The sequence below is a fragment of the Trematomus bernacchii genome, unplaced genomic scaffold (assembly GCF_902827165.1).
Source record: "Trematomus bernacchii unplaced genomic scaffold, fTreBer1.1, whole genome shotgun sequence".
Taxonomy (NCBI): Eukaryota; Metazoa; Chordata; class Actinopteri; order Perciformes; family Nototheniidae; genus Trematomus; species Trematomus bernacchii.
In genome coordinates, this window is record NW_022987720.1 from 16,534,452 (window position 1) to 16,550,084 (window position 15,633).

The window sequence follows — 15,633 nt, forward strand, 5'->3', positions numbered from 1 at the left end:
AGGGAAATTCAATAATCAAAATGAAATGTAAGCATATCTATCCAGAAAATGAGAATGACTGTATGTATAACGTTTGTTTTCTCAGTGCATCAGAACACTGTGCTGGGAAACATAGCTTTTGTTTTCCCACAAATGGTTATCTTATATTATACACTGATACTATTACACAGGGGATCGACTGGAAGAGATGAAAATGAAGAGTGTAACAATAGCCAAGCTTATTTCAGGGGGATAAGGGTACATGTTCTGGCTTGGAATGTAATTCCCTACTATAATATAATCTTGTTTGGCTGTAAGCACGAGCACCGTTCAAACTGAGTGACTTTCACCCTCGCCTGAATTTAGCAAAAGACAGCTCTCTCCTGTGCTGTGGAGATGTTTCACTGTTTTATAGACACAGGGGGAGTGGGCTGCTTTCTATGACTAATCTTGCTATAAACAGCACTTGTGACATACCCTTTTTGGTTACTCTTTGTTGCTCGTATATCGAATAAAGCAGTAATAAATCACTGCAGATGTGAATTTAGTTTTATAAAAGTAGCTTACAGTGGATGTGTTTTTTCCCATCTACATTCAAACACATGGCAGTAAAGGTAAGTCAGTTACATTTTCAACACACACAGAAAGCTCCAGAAATAAAACTTCCCCTTGATTTGTGTGTGGTGGGTGATAAATGATGCTGCAGTGATCTGCCGTCAGAGCTCTCCCTCTCTGTATTTGGGAAAATCGCATGTTTCTGCAGCATTCACCAGCAACTGTGCAGGGTGACTGTGTGGGTGGGAATCATGAAAGGCAGAAATCTAAATGTGTCTGACACAGCGTCCGCCGAGCCTCGGTGAATCCCTCTGAGAACTCTGGGTAGACTGGCTGCAGGTATGAGAACATAATTCAAGGGTGCCTGAAGAATTACAGACAAATATTACAGAAATATACCCAATGACAGGGAGAAACCCATTAATATAGTGCCAGCAGGTCTCAAAAACAACCCAGCATGTCTTCACTACGTTCTCATTTCCATTTTCCTTTAAATATTAATGATACAAAAAAAGTTATTTGTTGGGCATCACAACAGCCAAAAAATGTTGCTGGCTGAAAAATGTCCAAAACAATATCCAATGGTCAAGAAAAGGCAGACTTTTATGAGAAATGTACTGCAGCTGTGTTCCTGCCCATCAGGGGAAAGCTCCATCAGCTCAGGGCTCAGCAGGTCCACATGAATAACGACTAATAAAAACCCTTCATCCTGATGAGTGCTGAGAGGAAGAGGAGCTCTTCTCCCTGCCTCCTGCCCCGTAGCCCCTCGGTGTGAAGGGTGAGGGACGGCGATGCAAAGGGCCAATCACCCGAGCAGACCACTTTAAGCTCAGTTTGACATGCCATTACCTTCAGTCTGCTCAACAGAAAATACTGGGCTTATGAGAACATAGCTGAATTATTTCACCTCTTTTTCACGTTTAATACATTTGAATATCATCAGTCTCTAGTCTTATATGGGAAATGTACTTCACTTCTCCCTATGATATCCTATTTGCTTGTTTGCATTTCTTGAGCAGCCTGTTATCAGCCGTTATGGCTGACTGGCTGAGGCTGTTGTTAAATTATTCATTCAGGGAGCACAATGCATCCTCTCAGCAATAACTTGTTTATCATTCATACAGGTCACATTCACAGCATTAACGCTCCGATAGAGGCAGGGCGTCTGCCTGGTGACACATGTAACCTAAGAACGCAGGAAGGTCAAAGGCTATTATTGGGTTGTCATAAGGTTGTGTATTATGTACATCATGAAACACTAACAACTGTTCATTTATTTTCACATATTGGGCAACAAAATGAGTTTCCAATTAAATTTACAAGCAGATGTTTTGAGGCTTCCCTTTTGTTTACTTCATGCTGTTCCTCAACATCTGTCTGCAAGGTTGTCGAAGCATTAGTTTTACGGTTGGTTGCCAATCCAATAAAGCAAAACATCCGGCTGTGCATGCGTTCATTGTTGATTGAGAGGAGGCATATCTGTTCTGGTTCATTACTCACATAATCAGCTAAATTATGAATACGATAACCACTGTGCGCCTCTTTGTGCAGCTCAAAATACTTTGGTTGGCCTATAAATGGTTGTTCGACTAAAATGTTTTGTTATTTTCATGCCAGCATCCCTACTGAAGGATGACATGATTAAATAATAATGAGACCAAAGGCAATTTGCATTAACCAGCTCTAAACCCCATGGGGCGATTTATTTCTCTTTAACTTTTGATAGTAAGTCTACATTTAGAAAAGGTTTTGATTCAAATATTTTATACAATTGTAATGTAGCTGGCAAATATCAAAGGTTGGTAGGTAAGTTTGAGAAACCGGCTCGAGATACACTTTTTGTTATATTCCATGGAATGCTCTTAACACCCCGATAGCAATGAATATTTTAAGTGCTTTGACAACAAATCCATAAAGAAATGTCATCTGTGGAAGCCGTAGTACTGTAAAAAGCACGACCAATCATTTTAGCCGGCTCGGCTAAAATAACTGGATGGCCTACCTGCCTGTCAGCCTTCCATCAGGGCACAAACTTATCTTGTGCCCTCATTGGTCATGTGCGCGTTCGTGTGTGTTGGAGGAGGGGTTCTATAAGGAAGTGGCAGATTTTCGCCGGTTGTGTATTTTCAAATTCTAGCGATCTCGAGCCGGTTTCTCAAACTTACCTACCCCACCTTTAAGTAATTAAGATTTGTAATCTATGCAGCTGTTTGCATCCCAAGTCTCAGGGTAGACATTTTAAATCAAAATTATGTAAATCTGTTCAGGGTCACTCAAAATCAATTTGGATCCCTCTGAACTTAATTTGGAAATTAAGACTCCAAAAATGAACCTCCTAAAGGCAGTTGTGCTTCAAGAGGAAATTATGTGTTTGTGTTCAACCAAAAACAAGGGCATGTCCCTAAAAACAAGACAAACTTTTTTGGGATAAAGTACAAAGATATGTTAACCCTAAAAAGAAGATCATCATGTAGCTACCAGCTGCAGTAAAGCTCAAGCAATAAACGAAATGACAACATTATAAGTTTAAATAACATTTACTTGCTCTCATCACACACATACAGAGACAACAATGGCGGTACAGATGAGAAGATGGTAGAATCAAACTAAATGATCACACAGTACGGCTGCATCTCTTGGTCCATACACAACATGGGCGGCCTGCTGTGGCGCCACTCAGCTGTCCCACATACAGCCAAACAACAAAAACACGTGGAGCAGCAAATTCATTCAAAACACCAGACCAGAGGCAGGTATGATTTAAGAAAAACAAAAGTTTTGGACTCTGGAAAAGTATCAAGCTTTACTATTTACACAGCAAAAAACACAGAAATGGTAAGATGTAAGCCAACACAGGGCAGGATGATGTCACAGAAAACACTGTTAAGGCTCAAGTGTAGCTGCATTTCCTAGCAGAAGTCAGAGGTAATGGGGTTTTCACAATCAAACTGTCAACCAGATAGATTAAAAAAAAAGAGAGAAAAAAGAAAAACACAGACAGCCATGTCACTGACCAATCACCTGCCACCAGCTTCCATTAGTACATCTTAAGACTCAAAGGGATGGCACATGTCCACCGGCCCATCAACTCAACCAGAGGTGTGACGTTTAGACTTTATAAACCAGAACTCATACAAACACAGAAAACATTTAACTCCTGGACATACGGGTGAGAGAAGACTTAAGAATGGCATCTTATAGCGGTGAGAACAGATAGGATCGTGACCTCCAAGTGCATCACTCAACCAGTGTAGAGAACAGACTCCGCAAACAAGTTGGAGGGTGTGAATCAAAGGACAAACAACGTGGAAAAGATTAGGCTTGAGAAAATATGCCAGAAGGGTAAAAAGCTTCAGTGTCATTATACACAGGCTGGTACATACAGCTGTCATTGGTGGATGGAGAGCTGCATGTTAACCAATGAAATAAGGCCTGGATCCAGAAAGAGTTATAAAGCAAAATATACAACCCTGTGAAAGGAGAAAAAAGGAAAAACACCATCTCTATAAACAAACTACTGAACTTTTTACATGGAATTAGGAAGGCTGTTTAAAAAAAAAAAATTAAAAAAAATAAACTTTTGAATTAAAGCTTGTTTTTAAATACTACGAAGTCCCTTTACGGAAATTGTGGACAGCCTCACTTTACATTATGAAAACCAGCCTCTGGCCGCCATTGAAAACTGGCCAAACTATCTGTAGCCCTGCTGATACGGCACACTCACAGGAATAAAAATGATCAAGAAAAAATACTTCCATTTGCTGGTTAACCATTTTTTTTTTTCTCACTGTACACGTTTTTCAACAGGAAATTAAAAGTCAAATAAAGAAAATAAGGAAAAAAAGTAAAAACTTAAAATTTACCAACACACTAAAATCATATATACACAACAGAAAAAAATACAACCACCAAGAATTCCAATGAAGTGACACAACTGTCCAGATAGCAACAGGCTGCACTCCCCGACCCTCCAGGGGTCCCTCAGGAGTACAGAGACAAATCCAAGGACCACCACGCTATAAAGTTCACCAAAGGAGAGCGGAGGAGATGCCATTGTGTCCTGGCTGCTGATTGGCTACTCCTACAGCAAGAAGCATTCAGCTGTACCTAAAATATACGCTTTCGCTTCAGGTAGGAGTCTGCATAGTGGCCCCCAAGGCCCTGAGAGTGCTGGCCCACGTAGCCCCCCTCAGGGCTCGGCTCCGGAGATGGGATCAGCCGGGAGAACACACGCTTGTGGCCACCAATAGGAGTCTAGAATTTGTATATATATATAAGAAAAAAAAACATAAAATCAATAAAGAGCAGATGGGTTTAAAAGTCAAACATTTTCACAAAAAGTTAAGACTCATAACGCTTCGACAAGAAGGTTTAAATATTACCTTGGCAGCATTGCTCAGGCCTGGAGGGAAGTCTGTGGCGTGGCTCGCAGGAGGCATTCCCACAGCCTGAGGACAAACAAGCAGCCTTCAGTGGACTACACTTCTACCGAGGCTCATGCACTCAGAGTCACATTCATTATTGATCATTGGATTATTCTTCGAAAACATTTCCAAAAAGAAAAAGAGGACAGTCGGAAGCTTCAGGCTTACCCTGTTGAGATGGGGGGTTGGAAGGTTTCCGTCCTCCGGCCCCGAGCTGTAGTAGGGGGACATGGGTTCACTGGGAGGGTAACTGTAGGGGGGGAACCGCTCACTGTAGTCAGGGTGACGGGGAAGCTGCAGAAACAAAGTGTGTTAGAGTTGGGCAGTAAGCATGTCATCAAATAACCAGGGGGAAACAATTCCACCGTTTGGGGCAGAGGAGTAGCTCAATTAAAAAAGAGGAAATGTATCAGTTTTATTGTATAAACCACAACACTTCAATAACTATTAGTTAAGACGGCTTATTGATTCGTTAAATAAGAGGACAAATAGATATTTCTAACAGTTGACTTTGCCTGCAAGTAAGCCTATCCTATAATATATATATATATATGATATATTATATATATATATATATATATATATATATATATATATATATATATATATATATATATATATATATATTATATATATATATATATTTATATTGGGGTTGTTATATTCGCGTCGGGCCGAACCACGCCCCTTAGCTGTGATATAATGAGCATATACCACGGCCTGTCGTGAGCTATTGCTTAAATATATATATATATATATTTTTTTTATACTTTTATTGTCATTACACAGTAGGCCTACTTACTATGTAACGAAATGGTTTCTCTGCATTTGACCCATCCTAGTGTTAGGAGCAGTGGGCTGCCATTATGAACGGCGCCCGGGGACATAATACATAATAGTACATAATATATAATAAATAATACATTTTCATCCTGAGATTTGGTTTTGAGTTCAGAACAGTTAAACCCCCTTATAATCCAATTAAAATACTGCAGTCTTTAAATGTTTGACAAAACCCTACCTGCTGACCAAATCCAGCCAAAGCTCCAGTATCAAGGTTCTCCTGCTGTTCATACAGGTGGGCCAGAGGATCCTGAGGAGAAACACCAGATCACATACAGCACAGTGAACGAGCAGCCATGCACTAAACCCTGAATTCATAAGGTCACAATGACATCTTTTCATGGAACAAGTCTTTCAACGGTGGTTACCTGGTGGAGAGGAGGGTACTCTGGGCTGTAGGAGTCCTGGTAGCGCAGGTTGTAATTTGGCTGTAAGCTCTGATGTGTGTGATGGTTGGACACATTACTTAGAGTGGGTCTTTTCCTATAGGGGTGAGGTCTGCAGCTTTCTACTGGAGTAACAAAGTGCAAACAGACATTATACAGTATGCTGGAATATGTTTTTCTATTTATTAAGCTGTAGGAAAATTAGAACTACACAGTATTTAAAAACAAAAAGGAAATTACCTGAGGGAAAACCATTGACACCGAGGAAGGCACTCTGGGGATGGTTCACATCTTTTGGAGGGTCTCCCAGTATAGATACCTTACCGGAGGGGAAAATGGCTTTTTATTATTCTGTTATTTACATTTGGGCACAACGCTAGACACAAATACAAGAGGTAGAATACATTATGGAAATTGCTTGGGACCTCACCCCTTGTGCTGTGAGGCCATCTGCTCCCATCATGCCACCCATCAGGGGCATGGAGATGCCCTGCAGGGTGGGAGAGGAAGTCTGGGGGAAGGTGCACGTTGCTGTGGGGGACTCCTGCTCCCTTGCCAGGGATCTGCCATGTTGCATTGACTTCAGGGGGCCCATAGGATCCGTTTGAAGACCAAGACCTAAAAGACAGATTATTGAATTTACAATAACTGTGATCTGTATATATTTTTAAATGTTAACATGCATGCCATCTTGAATTGTAAGCAAAATGTAATGAGCAATTTAAAAAAAAAGGGGAGAAACTATTATTTACAAGCCCGGTGGGGATACAGATGTTAAGCATCATATGCGAAGAAGAAAAAAATATAACGTGCGGCTGGAGTCGAGGAATGTCAAACCTTGGGGCAGGTCTCCGAGCAGATGGACTCCCTGCTGGACAGGCAGAGCGGCCAGAGGATTCTCCCCGATGAGTCCTGCCTGCTGGCCAAAGGAGAGAGAGCAAAGGTCCGTGTCACAGGAGGGTCACAGCCTGGCTGCAACACTCGAGCGGGGGAGAACCGCTGCACTACACCAGCACACCTAATCAACACTGAGTCTTACTCACCACGTATGAAATGATGTCCTTGCAGAGTGGCTATTTACACATTTTGTGCACACCAATCAGATCACTCAAAAGTACGCCCCACACACACACACACACAAAACAAACCTCAATTTCCTAGCGAGAGCTTACCCACCCAGGCATCATGTTCTTCTATCACCAATCACACAAAAAGATCAATCCAGCTTACCCACCAATAGCCAAACACAAAACACCATTATCACTCACACAAGGGACTAGAGGGTTTTCTTTATTGTGCAGCACCTGAGCCCAAAGAAGATGATTTCCCAGAAAGGCTTGCTAATGGTGAAGAAGGAAAGAGCAGAGAGTATGGGGGGGGGGGGGGGGGGGGGTGGGAAAGAGAGTGTGAGTGGGTGAGGATGAATCAAAGCGAGCCGAGCGAGAAAAGGAGCCACATGTCAGAGTAAAAAAGGCAGAAAGGCTACAGTACCTGCTGCGCCTTGGCCTGGTTCTGAAGGAGCAGCTGGAGCAGGGCGGCGGAGAGGGCGGGGTTGGCCAGCAGGGGCATTGTGGGAGCTGCCCCGAGGAGGCCTGCACACAAAGAGGACATCAGGACTCACAGCTCCAGAACAAACCCGACAATTAAAAAGGCATTGATTAAGAGGAAGTGAGTCATTCTCACCTTGTTTGGGCCCCTGTGACAGCGGGTTGAGCAGCATCTTGAGGGTGGCGGGGTTATTCAGGCCTGTTAGTATCTGCATGGCTGTGGGATCAGGGAGGAGACCTTTACCCCTATTCACAGCCTTAAAAAAAAAAAAAAGGGGAGAGGACACAGAACAGGCAGTCAGCACAAAGGCAAATGTAATAGTAGCTTTTGACTGACACATTAGTTTGACTTAAATACCATGGTTTGGGCAGCGATCAGAGCAGCCAACATGCTTCTTCCAGGAGGCCCAGGGGCACAGAAGGACACCCTGATGTTTGTCCCGCCGAGCAGCCTGCCGTCAGCCAGACGCTGCGCCTCCTCTGACATCTCAGATGAGGGAAACTCTAAGACCGCAAACCGACGAAAACTTCCATCTTGTCCCTGAGCCAACTGTGTGGAGAAAAAAAAACGGTTATTCTCATATCTTAAAGGCAATTTGTTGCTAACGAATACAGTAACACCGGTACAACACTGACTGCTAGGCTTGTGGTTTTTGACCTTCACCCATATGTGCTGCACATATATCTAAAAGCACATTTAGGTAGGAAATGTCCTGTGAAACGGAAATGAACCAGAATCTTTTTATCAAAACAGATCTAGTGACTTGGTGGCATTCAGGCAATTTGATAGAAACTACAGGTTTTATAAGGCAACCTCTCATAATACTTATATTTGACTGTTCCTCAACATTGTACACAAAACAAGTTTATTACAGAGTTGCTTTTCTAAAATATAAGTTGTGAAATTTACAGGCCTTAAAATAAATCAGGCACCAAATGTAGCCTCATGATTTGAAAACACCAAGTTTAAATAGTTCATAAACAAAAGCCTATTTGCATTTTGTTAAAACGTGTCCATTAAATCACTGCATTTGCCACAATCCTTAAAAACCCTGAAACCAGCAGAAAGCACAACTATGCGTGTTAAAAAGGCCGACGCTCTCTCTTTCCAGAAGAGCCCGCTGAATGACACCACCTGGGGGAGTCAGGTGGTCATCACCATAGAAACCAGCAATGCTCACTGCTATAGAAACTTTGAGTGGCCACAGGAAAACTGGGGTAAAGGTGAAAGGGTACAGAAACACCAAAACATTTCATTTGTGTATATACACAAAAATAGAATCTTGCCATCCGTACCCCTTCAGTGGCATGGCTACAACTCGTATACACATGTCAGCACATTCAATTCAAATCCAATCTGGGAACATCAAATGGCTGATCCAAACTAGTATAACATTCATTATCTGTGTAAAATACAATCTGGATAAATCATTTTTCTAAAAATCATATCAATTTGTACCAGTGTTTTAGAGCTGCAACTAATCCTTGAGCGATCAACAGATAAATAATCACCAATAAGCATTCATTAAAGAAAGACATCACATCTGACTTTGAGAAACTGGGATGTCCTAATATTCTGACATTTTATAGATCAAATTATTACTCCACTACTTTTGAAAATGTATGGCAGTTTAATCTATGATGAAACAAAAGTTAGCTGCAGCCCCGGAGTGTTTTTGTGTTGAATCTGACCTGGCAGAAGACTGGCGCATGGGTGTCAGCCAGGGCATTGCGGAGGTCTTGGGCTGTCAGCAGGCTGGAGGGCAGGCGGTCCACACACAGACACTTGGAGTTCAGCAGTGGATATGTGAGGGAGCCCACTTCAGTCCAGTGGACGTACAGCATGCGGGAGCCCAGCTGCTTTCCCAACAGCTCCGACTTGGCCCTGGCAGCAGAGTCCTTCTTCATGTACTCCACAAAGCCGTAGCCCTTGGAGTGCCCCGTGGAGGCGCTGTACACCAGGAAGCAGCGCTCCAGGTTACCAAAGGGCCGCACCAACTCCTCAAACTGCTGCTGGGTGAAGGCGCGGGGCAGGTTGGCGATGCACAGCAGAGCGTCTGTTGGCTGCAGCTGCACAGAGATCTCCCGGTCCCGTAGCACATGCTGGTGGAAGTCTTTGATAGCACACTGCGCCTGTTCCCCATTGAGAAGTGTCACAAATGCTAAGGGGAAAAGAGGGAAACGTTAAAAGTGAGGCAGTGATATTTGTTCAGTCAGCATTCAAATAGATTCTTCATATACAGCAGGTCTCAGGGAGCCAGCCTTAGTGATAACAGTCCTCCAGGTGTGATAAAAGACAACGCTGGTGGCAGAATGTCACCACCCACATGCTTTCATGGCACTGCAACATTTATCTTATTGAGACTACAAAAGGGAGCCATCATGGCTGACAAGAATCAAAAAGGCATTTTATCTGATTATGTTCAAACCTAAAAAACACACATATAGCCCTGTTTATAGTTGACATCACCAATTCAAAGTGTATACCAATTTGACAGACTCTTGTACAACAGAGCCCTATGGTGTGATGCTCAGTGTCACAAAAACATCCTGTAACCCATGTTTTGAAAGAGAAGTGGAGGATTACAACAAAAAAAAAATGTTGCAGCCTGAAAGCCAAATTAAAATAAAAGGTTATTATAGCCTAACCTTTTCACCAGCCAACTATTTTTCTACAAAAGCACACCTAAATGTGAAGGTTATCTGCCGCAGCAGTTTGGTAGATAGCAGACATACCCAGAGTTTACCATCTGGCTTATGCTATTTCCTGCCCCATTATTATCAGACATTAAGGTGCAGTTTGCTGTTTAAGTGCTCTTGAATGTCAGATCTTCCTGACAAATTGATTTTGAGGCTTCTAAAGAAAACCTGATCTTTGTTGCAATTAGACCATTGTAAACAAGCAATTCCCCTGATTTAAGACGCAGCTCACATTTTGGGGCATACAAGGTGAATTTATACCCCTAAGGATAATTTATGACTGATTATTTTTGCATTTAGATTCACAGAATCTGGTTTCCTTGATGCATCCAAATAAGTAACTGTTGATGCGACAAGTGAGTTCAACCATATGTCAATCAAATTCACAGATTGGATCTTGCCAATCCTGCCGCCTTATAAGGTAAGGATGAAGAGGGCAAACATTAAGTTAAATGCAGAGTGGGATGAGGAAGAACTCTGGTTACATGACTTTAGAACATTGTTTTGTTTGTATGAGAGTTTCAAATATATTTTATATATTTTTTTAATCCTCTGGAGCAGAGAGAGGAGCAGTGGATTATTGTTATTGATTAATGCATCAGTGTTTCTTAGGGTCAAAAATACTAAACTCACAACTTAAAATGAAAGCGTTTAGTTTATTTAATAAAAGAGCACATGTTCAATGTGAAAAGTGACAGTAGATATAGATTAGTTGCAATTTGGTGCTATATATATTTATAAAAAAAAATGTAAACACCTTGAATTTCAGGGGGGGCGCGGGGCTCCGTTGGCGGGGCGCAGCGCCCCTCCAAGACAATGGTAGGGGAAACACTGAAATAACTTTGACATTTTCACTGTTGCCATATTGTGTCTTTTTGCAACCAGGAGTGACACGAGATTCCGAACCAACAACCGAAATGCTGAATTAAGAAAGACAAGTTACCAACTGAAATCTTTCTGTGAAATTAAAGTTCTAAGACCAAAATACAGACAAGACCTGGACAAAACCGCAGTAACGACCCGTCAATCACAATGGACATCATATTTTAATGACAATTCTACCAATTGAGACCATAAAGTAATAAAGAAATGTTTACCTAGCTAACAAATCAAGTTAGAAGTAGGATCATTTTCTCATAGACCTAATATATAATATAAAGGCACTCCTGTATTGGTTTGTTTCAGAGCCGAAGGGGGCCGCTTGTATACAGACTACAATCACACCTTGAATACAAACCAGCAGCAAACAACTAGGGTAACATTTGAGGTAGGGCTGTGCAATTAATCGTATTTTAATCGCAATTACGATTTTGGCCTGCCACAATTACGAAAACAACATAATCGAAAAAAACTATTATTTTGCTTTGCTAGGTTGTGACAGTGCACTGCAACATATTTGATCCAATTCATTTTGGTCTCATTTATTTGTATTTATATATGTTTAGTAGCTTGTGGAAGTGCGCTCCAAAATATGTGTTGATCTTGTTTATTGGTATTTATTATTTTGATATTATTTATTTAAATGTATCATTTATTTTTGTATTGGTTTTTCAGTTGAATTATACGTTCAGGGTAATCAACAGTTAAAAAGATACTGTTCAAATTATTATTTGTATTTGTTTTAAAGTTCAATAAATTGATTTTTTCAAAGTCAATGAATAATCGTATTTAATAATCGTGATATCAATTATTGACCCAAATAATCGTGATTATGATTTTTGCCATAATCGCACAGCCCTAATTTGAGGGATTTAGTTCAAGTTCATTTATTATTCATTCAAGTTAGTTAAACTAACCTGTGCCCTTGTATTTATCCACAAAGCAGTACTTCAAGTCATAGTTGCCCAACAGCTCATGGACCTCCTGTGAATGAGAAAAAACAAAAATGACATTAAGAAATCTGAATTGATACAACCATTTAACCAAGGAACCACACATAGAATATTTTACTAAAAGAAGACGTTTTTTTTATTGTAAATTGGTTAACTGTAGATAAGTATTCACATAATTAACTCATTCATGTCACTTGGAAACTAGCAACAAGTTGCACCTGTGGAGGAGTCAGAGGTCAACAACTGACTCATTGTTCTATGAGAAATTGTTCTGCGCTGCTTTTGACCATTCACAAACGAATGGCGATTCAATCTAGCATTTTCTGAAACGTTTTGTCTCTACACCTTCCACCTTTTGTTGTATTGCAACTCACATCTCGAACTCCCACTGCTCCCCCCCCCCCCCTCTCTGTGAACAATGGTTCCGCCCGCAGGCCCACCGCTCCCCACGAGTCAGGCACGTTCCAAAAAAATGTGGCATCATGAGTAAGTCACTGGCTGGTCGATACAACCAAACGCCAGCTTAAACAACAGATGGGCTGATGAATAAAGTCCCACTGCACCTGTAACCGCCATGTGGGGGAGGATAATCAACGACAGTTTTGATTTAGAGTTTAAAATAGTGAAAATAAAATCCAAATATAAAAAGTTATCAAGTTGTTGCCTACGAGGCAGGAGTGGCAGGTCATGCAGGCCACAGATGACCATTATTGACAGTTATCTGACCACCTGGCAGAAATACTAACAACCCAAACCCCGAAGTAAAACAATAATGATACTATGTGGCTACCAAATAACAGCTATGGTGTGTTGCCTTTAAAAATTCAACCAATTGCAGATTCATTAAAACAAAATATCGCACTATTCAAACCTAAAATCAGCTAACTAGTTAAATGGCTACTCGGCTAAGATAGGTAGCATGGCAAAGCAATTTGGAGCTAGGCTAACGTTAGCAATCAATCAATCATCCAATAAGTGAAACCTCCAGGACTTTTTTCTCTTACCTGATTGCTAACGTCGGAGGGTAGATTCTTTATTATTATTTTTCTACGGTTGTAAAACTCCCGGCGAGTTCTCTCTAAGCGGCTCTCTATCTCTTCGGGGCTCAGTGATGTCAGGTCCTCGTCGACCCTCCGCTGACAGTCGCGGTCCGACGGTGAGTCCTCTCCGCCGGGTTCATGATACCGGTGGTCTCCTCCGGACATCCAGCTTTCGTGACCCGCATCCACAGGGAGGTCATAGTTATCGTGAAGCGGACGAGGGGCGAAACTGAGACCTGTGTCTGTGCTCTCATCTCTGGCAGCTGTGCTAACAGACACAACGGCCGCCATCACTCTGTTTGGTGGAAGTTTTTGTCGGTCTGAAAACTCAGCCCGATTTGAGCAGTTTAAACAATACACACATGGCCCCAGCGCCGCTTCTCATTGGACGAGAGGAGGACGCATTCTCCATGACTACGACGTAACTGAGGTAGGGGGCGGGGCCACGTTAACTCAAACTGGACATGAATGCTGCAGATCCTGCAGTTCTCAGTAGAGACAAGCCAATGGGCTTTAAACGCACATACTTTACCTAGGTACAAAAAAACAGGAAAAAACTACACATTTATGTCCAAGGAATGCGCCAATCATTGCAGTTTAGGATATAGATGACAAAACCATGACCTTAAATATTAGTAATAATAATAATAATAATTATTATATTATTATTACTACTATTATTATTACTTTATATATATATATATATATATATATATTGTGTATTGCCTTTAAATGGTATTGTTTTAACTTCTCTTTACAGCACATTGAACCTCCTCTGTGTATGACACGTTTACTTTTTATAAGCAGTCTTGCATGTCAATAATTCATCAGATATAAAACTTTGGACTATAAAGATCTTAAAATCCTTCTCAGTCTTACATCAGGAGATTTATAAGTGTCAAAGAACATAATATAGGCCTAATATAATGAAACTTGAATTTAAAAAAAAAACCTTAATAAACACGTACAGCCATATGGATACCTTTCATGTTGTTGCAGTTTACTGTCTGCTTTGAATTATATGCTTACTATATTGTTTTTTGTATTTAAACATGGGCTGATTCATATTATTCTATATTTTCTTGATGTCCCCTGCAGTGGGCTGGTTGGCTTGTAACAAACAGTCCGTCTTATGCAGGGTTCGAGTTATAAACTGAGCTCTATGGGGGTCTTTGAAACTAATGCGTGCGCACGCATGCACGCGCACACTCAAACTCAAACACACACACACACACACACACACACACACACACACACACACACACACACACACACACACACACACACACACACACACCAATAATAAACATATGGACAGGGGTTACTATTTAAAAAAATTGCAAATGTATTTGGGAACCTATCCATGTGAACATATTTTGGGGGTGGACCTCAAATCCTCTAGGGGGGTCCGGGGGCATGCCCCCCCTGGTAAGATATTTTTTTAATTTTGGAGTTAAATGCATCAATCTGGTGCATTTTGAGGGGAAAATAAAGAGACTAGATCTATGGAAACACCCATATGAAACAGATGCCACATCATGTAGACAGACAGTCACCCTGTGTGAGGCAAACCCACATTTGCGCAGCATTGCGTTCACAATAGCCTACATTAAAAAAAAAAAAATCGCTAGGCCATCGGGAAACCTCCCGGCCCTCCCGATGGCCAGTCCGGGCCTGCCAGCAGCCCTCTACTTGCTACAAACTTAAATATGAAAACATAGCCGTGGGAACATGTTTCAAATGGGGGGTGCTGTGGGGATGACACCAGGGCCGGTTCTGACCAATTTGCTGCCCTAGGCAAGATTTTTGCTGGTTCAATTATATCTTATTTTATCAGTTAACATTTATTTATTCATCCATATTTTTTAATCTCTCCAGTTTTAAAGGATATTGTTGGTTTACTGTCCTATAGTATACATGTGCCAAGAGCAAGGACTGTCTTAGGTAAGACAGCTTTTATGTGCGCAGCTCCACTTGCTTGGAACAATCTTCAGCAATAATTGAAACTGAGCAATCTCATTCCTCTGCATGTTTTTAAAGCTAGGCTAAATGAAATGCTCGTTGATACTATGGGTACTTGTAAATGTCGATAACTATGTAAATGTAACCTGTAAATATAATGTATAATGTCCTTTATTGTTTTATGTTTCATGTGGAACCTATATGCTGCAGGTCTCCCTTGAAAAAGAGATCTATGATCTCAATGGGACCAATCTGGTTAAATAAAGGTTTGAAATGAAATGAAATGACATTGGAATGATTCCAAACCTGTTTTTATTTATCCTAATAATTATAAAGGTGTGCCTTGGAAATATTTGTTTACATAA

General features: G+C 41.1%; 1 protein-coding gene across 3 annotated transcripts; it reads right to left on the bottom strand.

The window, feature by feature from the left end:
* Positions 1–3,055: 3,055 nt before the first annotated feature.
* Positions 3,056–13,614, bottom strand: raver1 (ribonucleoprotein, PTB-binding 1). Of its 3 annotated transcripts, none has more exons than XM_034144157.1 (14): positions 13,271–13,614; positions 12,231–12,297; positions 9,427–9,896; positions 8,093–8,284; positions 7,871–7,991; positions 7,679–7,779; positions 7,025–7,103; positions 6,618–6,805; positions 6,428–6,506; positions 6,170–6,312; positions 5,980–6,051; positions 5,127–5,252; positions 4,917–4,982; positions 3,056–4,788 (listed from the first exon to the last, which is right to left on the bottom strand). In XM_034144157.1, the coding sequence occupies exons 1-14, from the start codon at positions 13,595–13,597 to the stop codon at positions 4,642–4,644; spliced, it is 2,178 nt and encodes a 725-aa protein (XP_034000048.1). In that variant the 5' UTR covers positions 13,598–13,614; the 3' UTR covers positions 3,056–4,641. The 3 variants fall into 3 exon arrangements, with proteins under 3 accessions (XP_034000048.1, XP_034000049.1, XP_034000047.1); XM_034144158.1 differs by having other exon boundaries at positions 6,170–6,309; positions 7,025–7,106; XM_034144156.1 differs by having other exon boundaries at positions 7,025–7,106.
* Between the last annotated feature and the right edge of the window lie 2,019 nt (positions 13,615–15,633).